Source organism: Melospiza melodia, chromosome 24 (genome assembly GCF_035770615.1).
Source record: "Melospiza melodia melodia isolate bMelMel2 chromosome 24, bMelMel2.pri, whole genome shotgun sequence".
In the NCBI taxonomy this organism is placed as follows: domain Eukaryota; kingdom Metazoa; phylum Chordata; class Aves; order Passeriformes; family Passerellidae; genus Melospiza; species Melospiza melodia.
Window position 1 is genome coordinate 11,675,693 of NC_086217.1, and position 10,343 is coordinate 11,686,035.

General features: G+C 67.5%; 1 protein-coding gene across 2 annotated transcripts; it reads right to left on the reverse strand.

The window, feature by feature from the left end:
* Nucleotides 1-453: 453 nt before the first annotated feature.
* On the reverse strand, nt 454-8,650 carry CDC42EP4 (CDC42 effector protein 4). Of its 2 annotated transcripts, none has more exons than XM_063175861.1 (2): nt 8,510-8,650; nt 454-2,298 (listed from the first exon to the last, which is right to left on the reverse strand). In XM_063175861.1, exon 2 carries the CDS (start codon nt 2,194-2,196, stop codon nt 1,276-1,278), a length of 921 nt encoding a protein of 306 aa, XP_063031931.1. In that variant the 5' UTR covers nt 2,197-2,298; nt 8,510-8,650; the 3' UTR covers nt 454-1,275. The 2 variants fall into 2 exon arrangements, with proteins under 2 accessions (XP_063031931.1, XP_063031930.1); XM_063175860.1 differs by lacking the exon at nt 8,510-8,650 and adding an exon at nt 7,220-7,290.
* Between the last annotated feature and the right edge of the window lie 1,693 nt (nt 8,651-10,343).

The window sequence follows — 10,343 nt, forward strand, 5'->3', positions numbered from 1 at the left end:
TTCTCCCTGTGGGAAGCTGGCTGTGGGATCACAGTGACTCCTGCTCGCTCTGCCGGGATCATCCAGGGCCAGGGCAGCCCCACAGGGCCGGGAACCCCCAGGAGGGACCCCTTGGCCCCCAGCCCGTGGGAGCAGGGACAGCCAGTCCGGCCCTGTCCCCACAGCACCGTCCCCTCCTCCCCGGCCGCAGGGAGCGGGGCTGGGCAGGACAGGGCAGCGCTGGCAGAGCCAGCCCTTGGCAGGAGCTGCCTGGCCCCAGGGTCCCAGCCCCGAGCCAGATCCGGCCAGCGGGGGCTCTGCTGCTTCCTCAGGACGCGGCAGAGAGAGCTCGGCCCGGCAGGTGCCCACACTGCGGCCAGGGATGGGCAGGGATGGGGCAGCACGGGGACACTGGAGCTGCTCGGGCAGCAGGTCCCCCCTCAGTGTCACCCCTGAGGAACTCAGGCCACTGCGGTCACTACCATTTCCTTTTATTCCTTGCATTTGTACATACACGGTATAAAAGCTCCTGTTCCAGCCGCCTGCTCCCGCCACTGCCCGGCCCCATCGGGATCCCGGTGCCTTCCAGGAGCTCCTCCCACAGGGGACAGACCCACACTTCCATCAGCGTCCCTGGAGCCGGCTGGGAGCACCCCTGCGACCCCTGGAGAGTCAAACATCTGGGATGGAACCATCCATCCATCCATCCATCCATCCATCCATCCATCCATCCGAGGGATGGGGAGCGAGCACCTGCCACGGCACTGGGAGAATCTTGGTCTGCAGAAAAAAAGTTTTTCTGTCCCCAAAAATCCCAGGAAGCTGGAGCTGCCCATAGTCCCAGGCCACCTCTGAGCTCCAGAGCCAAGTTCTTCCTCACGGGAAAATCTTCCCTCAGTTAAAACCAAAAGAGAGTAGAGAAAGGTAAGTACAAATCAGAAAACAGTAAAAACTGTACGGTGGAAAATATATATATATTACTAAAAGGGCCAAAACTCCAAAGGCTCGTCTTGTTGGATCCTAAATCGCTTTACACGGGCAGGGGGGCAGGAGAAAGGAGCTAATATCCAAAGTCCAACAGAAAGAACCGAAATCGAGTCTGCTTCCCCTCCCAGGAGTGCTGGAGCTGCGTGGGGCTGTCAGGAACAGCCCGGCCCCGGGAGCAGAGCTCTGTCCTGCCACAGCACATGAGGGAACCGGGCTGGAGCCAAATCCTCCCCAGTGCCACCTCTTGGCGTGTCCAGCCCCGTGTCCAAGCAAGCTCAGTGAGAACCAGACCCCGGCCTCGGCCCTCCTCTATACCCGGATCTCATCATCATCCTCATCGGCGAACGAGAACTCCTTGTCGGGGCGTTTCGGGGCCGCTCCCCGCTGGCTCGGCGGCCTGGGCACAGGGCTGCGCTCCGAGGGGCAGCTGGACACCGGGCTGCTGTCCCTGGGGCTGCGGCCACCGGCACCACGGGCCGGGCTCTGGCTCGGCGGGGCCGCCAGCGGGGAGCCAGGCGGGGCGGCCTCCCCTTCCTCCTCCTCCTCCTCCTCTTCCACCTCGGCGTCTTCGTCCTGCTCCCACTGATCCTTATCCATGATGCTCAGCACGTCGCCGAGCATGGAGGGCCCCAGGTCGATGTGGAAGGACATGATGGACTCGGCGTGCTTCAAGCCCGCGCCGCCCTTGGCCAGCCCCACGGGCAGGTCCGTGATGTCCCCGAAGTCGCGCTCGTCCAGGCCGGGGCTCCGCGGCCCCGCGGCCGCTCCGTTGGGGCGCTGCTGCTCCTCGGGGCTGCCCTCCTCGGGCAGCTTCTTCACGGGGCTGGACGAGAGGCTCTTGGGCAGCTGCCCCGCGCTCCTGTCCACGTCCTTCTCGTTGAGCTGCGGCAGGGACACGGCGTTCTTGACGAAGAGCGCCGAGTCGCGCAGCGAGCCCAGCATGTCCCGCCGGTCGCCGCGCGTCACCGACTGCGAGCGCTTGCTGCTGCGGAAGCGCCGCGACAGCAGGCCCGGCTTGGAGGCTCCGGGCTCCTCTCCCGCCTCCGGCGCCGGCTCCCCGGCCTTGCTGGTGAGGAAGGAGGTGTCCCCGAAGGCGTCGCCGGCGCGCCCCACGTGCATGGTGTGGCGGAAATCGCCCAGGGGAGCGCTGATCATCTCGGCCGTCAGGTCGGCGCGCGAGCGGCGCTTGGAGTGCGCCGAGTTGGACACGAGCTGCTTGAGGATGGGCATGGTGGCGCCCAGGGGAGGCTGTGCCGCGCCGGGTCCCGTGTACGGTGCTCACAGATGGGGCTGCGCAGCTGGGATGTCACCGGTGTCACCGATGGGTCACTCCTAGGGGAGAGGAGGGAGGGACACGGTCAGGATTCAAGGATGTGGGTAGGGCACCAGATTTCATCCCACCAAGCTGCAAAATGTGATCCTGTGCCCATCAGCTGCTTGGTTGTCCCAAGAATTGGCTCCATGCAGGGCATCATTCCACATCCCCAGACCCTTCTGAGCTCCCCACACCCCCAGACCCACCCTGGAGCAGAGAGACCCTCAGGAGAAAGACCTGGGCACAGAAATCCCTCAGGATAACCCCTGACCCTGTGCCCCCCACGAATGGGCACCACGGGCACCCTCTGCCCCTGCCCGTGCAGCCCCAGCCCCCTCAAGCAGGGCACAGCAGCTCCAGGCTCTGCGAGCAGCACGCTGAGAAGATGCCTGGGATTTTTTTTTTTCTTTTTTTCCTAATTGGAAGAAAGCGGGGAGGAGCAGACGCCAGGAGGAATTGGAAACAGACGGCAGGAAGTGTGTGAGGAGGGCGTAGAGCCCCAGGGAGGCACCGCCAGCCGAGCAGGGGGACGGGGGGACCACGATGGGGACCCCTCCATGCTCGGCAGCACGGGGACATGGGGACACTGCTTTGCTGCCGCCCTGGAGCCCCCCAAAACCCTCGGAGTGCGACCATCCCCACCCTCCCCAGCGGTCTCGTGGTCACCGCTGTGACTCAGAGGTGACAGAAATGACGAGGGCTCTGCCCGACCGCAATGGCAACGGGCACAAGCGGGCACGTTCCTCCTTCCCTCGCCCACCTCGGTGCCACCAGCCCGGGCAGGCAATGAGGGGACAAGGACAGCGAGCGTGTGGCCGCATCCCGCGGCGCCAGGCGGCCCCAGGTGGTCCGGGGGAAGCAGCCGGGGAGGAAGGGCCCGTGGCCGCCCTCTTCCTCCCTGCGGGCACCGCCGGCGACACCGCGCCCCGTGACACGCACGGGAAGGGACACGGACGTGTGGCTTTGGAAGGAACCGGGGAACGGGGCCACGTCCCCGGGGCACAGCTGGCATCGATGGTCCCAGCACGGCCCGGTCCTGCCCGGCTGGGCACCGCCACCAGCACCCACCCCAGGGGTGCCAGCAGGGCCAGGGGACACCTCCATTCCCTCCTGTCCCCAGAGTCAGGCTGTGACACCCCGCTGGCCCCCAGAGGAGCAGCAGGAGCGCAGGCAGGGCAGGATGGACTCTGGCCCCACGCTGGGGCAAAGTCCTTTGCCCAACCCTCCCGTGCCTGGCTCCCGGATGGGCCTGGCCAGGCCAGGAGTGTCCCGTGGCACGGCACTGGTGGCACACGGCCACACTGCCTGAGCAGCCCAGGGAGGCACAGCCTGAGCCCCCACGGGCACGATGGCACATGGGAAGCCCCCAGTTCACCCCCAGCAGCAGGAGAAGCCAGCCAGCAGCCACACCTCCTTCCCTGCACCTCGAACCAGGAGCCAGGGGAATTCCTTCCCCCCCAGCCCATCCCAGCAGAGAGGAGCAGCTCTCCGGGATCCCTGCTGCCTCTCTGGGATCTCTGCTGCCTCTCTGGGATCTCTGCTGCTCTCCGGGATCCCTGCTGCCTCTCTGGGATCTCTGCTGCTCTCCGGGATCCCTGCTGCCTCTCCGGGATCTCTGCTGCTCTCCGGGATCCCTGCTGCCTCTCCGGGATCTCCCTCACGCGCGTGCATGGCACGAACGCTTTCCCCTTCCAAGGTCTCCTTCCAGGCCAGCATTCCTGCAGCCTCTGCTTTCCCATAAAACAAACACTCCCGGCTGAGAGCTCCCCAGCTGGGCCAGGCAACCGTGCTGCTGATTTAGGCCATCTGGGGACTGTCCCTCCCTTGTATTTAGATTTCGGGGCCAAGTTCAGCATTTGTGAGATACTTTGCAAAGGGGCCACCGGGAGGCTGGAGCAGTCCCAGCCGGGCCAGCAGCGCTCCATCACCCTCACAGCCTGCACAGGGACAGCGTGGCCCCCTCCCCTGAACTCTGCAGCCTTCACAGCAGCCAAAATCTGCCCCCATCCCTCGATGCCTCGCTCCCGGCTCGCCCCGAGAGGCGGTGGCAGCACAGATGGACAGTGCTGCCCACACAGCCCGGCCCAGGGAGCTGGACACAGAGCCCTTTTCTCCTCCTGTCGCTCAGGGAGAGCAGATCCTGTGACATTCCCGCTGCTGCTGGTGCCTTCACAAAGGAAACCAGGCCAGGGAGGCATCGCTGCCGTTCCAGCCACCTACCAGGGGAAGCTGCTGGTAACCCGAGAGACTTCACAGGCACCTGGCAGCGCTGCCCAGAGCACAGCCAAGCCCCAGCAGGGCTTTGGGGCAAGGGGAGGGGACAGGACCTGCACACAGGGCTCGAGGACAAGAGGGATAACTGGTGCTGACAGCCCTGCGCTGCCTCCCACCTGCCCTGTGAGCCCTGTGGCTCTGGGGACTGAGAACCTGAGGCACCCAGGGACACAATTGTCCCTGTAAATGACTGTCTGCTTGTAGGACAGCGCAGAACTGGGACAGCCCTGGCCAGGCCCACGTGCCCTGACGGTGCAGGCTTCCCACGAGACCCCCCCCTCCATCCTCTCCATCTCACCCTGCCCTGCATCAGTCACCCGTGGGGACCAGAGTGAAAGTGGCTCAGGGAAGGAGGCCAGCGAGTGAGAGCACGCAGGAGAAACGCCAAGTCCAGCCACATTCCCGTGCATCCTGCCCCCAGCTCTTCCCGCTCACAGCCTGGGAAAGCCGAGCTGGGAAAGCCGAGCTGGGAGAGCCAAGCTGGGAAAGCCAAGCTGGAAAAGCCTCCTGGCCGGCCCAGCCGGCTCCAAACGAGCTCCCCAGCTTCCCCAAGCAGAGCCCCCCGGGCAGCACCCCGAGATCAGAGCGTGCTCTCCCCGCCCTGCCAGCAATGGGGCAGGGGCCGTGCCGGACCGGTCGGGTCCCCCGCAGTGCCCAGGGCCAGGGAGAACCCCACACACGGGCCAGGGCCACCCCGCCCGCTCAGCCCCGCTCTGGGGTGCGCTGCCCCTCGGGGATCCTTTGATCCTTTGATGTTGGAGCCGGGCAGGCGGCAGCCGGAGACAGGGCACGGCTCAGAGCCCGCCACCGCCGGCCCAGGAGGGGACACAGCGCTGTCACACCCTCGCTTCGGCTCCGCAGCGACTCTTCCCAGGGCCCGGGGGCAGGCGGTGACAGGTCTGGTCCTGTCCCTGGCACCGCTGCTGCAGCAACCCCGGGATGCTCCGAGCGGCCTCTGGAAGTGGAAAAGGCCCCGGCAGCGAGCTGCAGAGCGGGGGATGGAGAGGTGGCACCCGGGGAGGGAGGAGAAGCTTGGCTCCCACCGGCACACGGATCAGCACCAGGCTGGGAACTCGGCGCCTGTGCCAAAAGCAGAGAAGCGCTCCCGGAGGGGACTGCCAGGAGCCGGGAGGTAGCCAGAGTTCAGCGAGGAACCGCTGGCAGGACACGCCAGAACACGCACAGGGCCATAAATCCTCCGGCCCCGGGGCCACGAACCGGCCCGCGGCTCTGCAGGGCCAGGAGGGGACTTTTCCAGGGGTAAAGGTTATCTCATCTCCTCGCTGGCCTGGCTCTGGCTCTGTGCAACAGAGTCTGCCACAGGATGCCGGGGCTGAACAGCCCTCCCGACCCGCGCCGGGCTCCGGATTCCTGCGGTTTTCTGGGCTGGACGGGAAGTTCGCAGGCAGCCATCCCAGGCTCCCTACCTGCCGGGGGCCCGGAGCCGGCTCGGGGGGCCCTGCGCGGCTCTTCCTGCCCGGGACAAAACGCAGCGAACAAAGGCAGCGAGCGGCACGGTCAGCACAACGCCGGCAGCGGCGGGGCTGGAGCGGGGGCCGGGGATGGAGCGGGGCCCTCACGGAGCCGGGATCGGGGATCGGGGTTCGGGCAGGCTCGCTCTGCACCCCCAAGCACGCTGAGCCTCCGGTGCGAAAGCTCAGCTGGAGTCGCTCCACGGTTTCCGAGGGAGCTGCGGCCAACACAGATTTGTTTACTGCGTGCCCGAGCAGGGAACGAGCCCTGTCCTGGCTGCAGAGATGGCACGCTGTGCCTCAGTTTCCCCTCAGAGCCCGTTAACGATCCCTTTGGAACAGCTCCCCTGCTCTATAGATCCCAGCTCCCTTTGGAACAGCCTCCCTGATCCATAGATTCGGCGCTTGGAAACATCCATACTCCACACTGCTGCTGCTGCTGCCAGAGCGGGGTCAAACCGGGCCGGCGTGGGACGAGTCCAGCGCTCGCTGCCCACGGATCCACGGTTCTGCGGGCACCGGAGCGGCTCCGGGAGCCAGCCCCGTGCCCAGGGCCGGTGGAACCGGGCACTGCCTCTCTCCGGGCACCCTGGCAGCGGTGTGGGACGGGCGGCAGGGCGGAGGGCAGGCTGCGGCCAGCCGGGACCCCTGTCCGCGAACACCGGGGGATGAACGGGACGGGGATTTCGGGCGGCTCTGACTCAGCACCCGCCGGCGCCCAGCCCCGGGTGCCGCTGGAGCCGCTCCAGCCGCCGAGGATCCGATTCCCGACCCGGGCCGCGGGCAGCCACCGCCCCGGTCCCACCGCCGCCACCGCCGCGCGGGGCTCGGCGGAGCGAACGGGCGCCCATGGCCGGTGGGGCGGGGTGCGCCGAGCCGGGCCGGTGCCCCGCGCTGGGCAAACAGCGCTCCGCATCCTGTTAACCCCTTCACCCACCCGCGCCGCGCTCCGGCCCCACGGCGCGGCGGGGAACGAGGCCGGGGGTCCCGGCCGCCCCTCCGCCCGGTACCGGAGCGCGGCAGCGCCGGGGACCCCGCCCGCCCGCCGGACAATAGCCGAGCTGAGTGCGCCGGGACCCCGCCGCGCCGGGACGAGCCGGGCCGGGCCGGACCTGGCCAAGCGGGGCCGAGTCTGGCCGGGCCGCCGCGACCCGCGGAGCCCCCGGGGCGTCCCCGTCCCTCCCTCCCGTACCTGCTCGCCCGGGCCCCGCCGCCGCCGCCGCCGGTCCATGGCCGCGCCGCGCCGGAACGGAGCGCCCCCCCGTCCCGGCGATGACATCATCGCCCCGCCCGGACCAATGGCACAGCGCTACGTCACGGGGCGGTCCCACGCTCTCCATTCAAACACGAGTGGGGCGGGGGGGGCGGAACCCTGGGCCCCGCCCGGGGCGTCCCGGGGAGGGGGGACCGGGACCGGAGAGGGGTCAGGGTCAGGGTCAGGGGTGGGGGCTCGGCACCCCCGGCGCATGGAGGGGCCGGCCGGGCCGGGGGCTCACCGGTTCCACCCCACCGGGAGTCACGAGTGGGATCCCCGAGGCAGAGCTCGGAGCTGGCCGCACCCCTGGCAGAGCGGCGGGGCTGAGGCGCTCCTGGGTGACCGACTCTAATTAATTACGGGGAATTAAGAACCGCGCTGAGGTGCCAGGAGGAGGCGGCTACAGCCGCAGGGCAGCGGCGATGTCCCCGTTCCACTCGTGACCGTGACACCCACGAGGCTGCCCCCACATCCCCGCACTGCCCCAGCCAGTCCCACTGCTCGATCCACTTGCGGGGGCTCTGGGGTCCCTCCAGTCCGTGGGTGGGTGGGGGACGATGGCAGCGAGTCTGTGGTCACCCAAGGAGCCCAGCGTGGGTGCTGATGCGGGGCTCCACATCCCCCGGGATTGGTTCCACATCCCCCGGGACGGGCTCCACGAACCCCGGGATGGATTCCACATCCCCCGGGATGGATTCTACATCCGCCGGGATGGGTTCCACGGTCCCCAGGATGGGCTCCACATCCCCCGGGATGGATTCCACATCCCCCGGGATGGATTCTACATCCGCCGGGATGGGTTCCACGGTCCCCAGGATGGGCTCCACATCCCCCGGGATGGATTCCACATCCCCCGGGTTGGATTCCACGGTCCCCAGGATGGGCTCCACATCCCCCGGGATGGATTCCACATCCGCCGGGATGGGTTCCACGGTCCCCAGGATGGGTTCCACGGCCCCCGGGATGGGTTCCACGGCCCCCGGGATGGGTTCCACGGCCCCCGGGATGGATTCCACATCCCCCGGGATGGATTCCACATCCCCGGGATGGATTCCACGGCCACCGCGGCCCCCCCGGCCCTGGCGGTGAATCCCGAGCTGATCCCAGCCCCACTGCCAGGGAGAGCGCTGCGCTCGCAGCCGCTGCTCGCTCGCTCGCTCGCTGGAGGGGATTAAGAGCAGACCTTTGTGGGAGAAAAGGGGCGGGAGAGCCCAGATTATCCCGAACCTGCCTAATGCAGCGTTTCTTGGCTATTCCGGAGGCGTCTCCGCGGAGGCAGAGAGGGGGTGGCGAGCGGCTGCTGGGATGCTCTGGCCACGCCGCTCGTGGGGTCTCGGGCGCTGCGGGGTGCGGAGGTTTCTCGTGTCACCGGTGCCGTTGTGGCAGCGCCGGGCACTGGGACGGCTCGGGTGGGGCTGGCACTTCCCTCGGTCGGAAGGAAGCGGTGCCACCATGGAGCTGGGCAGCGAGGCGCTGCGCGATGCCGGGATTGGCACAGCTCTGCCCCCAGCCCGGCTGTCCAGCTCACATCTGTGTCTCCATCCTGGGCCGTGCTGCTTCCTCCAGTGCCGTTTTCATGGCCCATTTTATTGAAAAATTTTATTTTCCTTGCCCTCCGAGCAGAAAAGCGAAGGAGGCACTTGAGGAGGGAGCCACCTCCGCATGCAGCAGCGAGGGTTTTGGCAGGCGAGGAAGAGGAGGAGGGCTCGCCCCAGCCCCCAGGGCATCCCGACCCTCTCCCGTGAGACACAGCGGGTCCTGGCGCGGAGCTGGGGGCCCGTGCGGCGCTGCTCGCCTCACCTGCCGTGTCACGGGAGCGTGGGGATGGCTGAGACAGCGCAGTCGGCGGGGATTAGCATCACCCGGCTGGTGGGAGCCGCCGGGAGGGCTCCCGCGGGCTGCCCTGGGAAGAGCAGGCACTCGCTCGACTTGAAAGACTGCCTGGGACGGACAGACGGACAAACAGACAGAGACAGACAGACCCCCTCCGCGGGGGTGCCAGCCCCGGGGATCGCTCCCGCCCTCCCTCAGCCACCGCCGGCTCCTTTTGCTGCCTCTCAGCAGCTTTTGAAAGCAGAGAATAAAAAAGAAAAGGCTTGAAAAGCACTTTGGAAAGCAGGGAGAAGGGAGAAGCGCCCGGGCAGCCCCATCCCCTCCTCCTGTGCCCAGCTCCTGCCAGCTCTGTGTGCCAGCGGGGAGCTCCCCCCGAGCTGGGGAGCACTGGCCGGACACCCCGGGGCGCCAGGACAAAGCACTGCCCCCACAGCCCCCCCCTAATCCATCCATCCATCCCCGGGCTGCTGCCAGAAACACCCCCAGGAACCCCAGAGACACCCACCCAGTAACCCCACTAACACCCTCCCAGTAACCCCACAGACACCCCACAAACACCCCCTCAGTAACCCCACAGACACTCCCAGTAACCCCACAGACACCCCCAGTAACCCCACAAACACCCCCAGGAACCCCAGAGACACCCCCAGGAACCCCAAAAACACCCCACAAACATCCCCCAGTAACCCCACAAACACCACCAGTAACCCCACAAACACCCTCCCAGTAACCCCACAGACACCCCACAAACACCCCCTCAGTAACCCCACAGACACCCCCAGTAACCCCACAGACACCCCCAGAGCCAGGGGGGTCCCGCCCCTTCCCCACAGCGTTCATGCAGGGCTGAGCAGGCACCCGGAGGGTCCCGGCAGGACACTCTGCCCCTCCCTGCTGGCACCTGGGCCAGGTGGGCACCGTGGGCAGCAGGTTCTCCCTGCAGCCTCTCTCCTTTCCCAGCTGGAGCCCTCTCCTGGCTGGCAGTGCCAGGGAATGGGGATGGTTTCCCCCAGGAATCCATCCCCTGGCAGGGCTGCAGCTGCTTTTCCAGCCTGGAACCCGATGGAATTTCCAGCCCCTTCCAACCCAAACCTTTCCATGGTCCCACCTGGCTCCTGCAGCGCCCATGGAGAGCCCTGCCCTGGCACAGGGACCCCTCCAGGGGGGTGCCCCGGGCACAGGACAGGGCAGGGGGCACAGACCTGGCTCCGTGCTCTGCTCTCCTCTG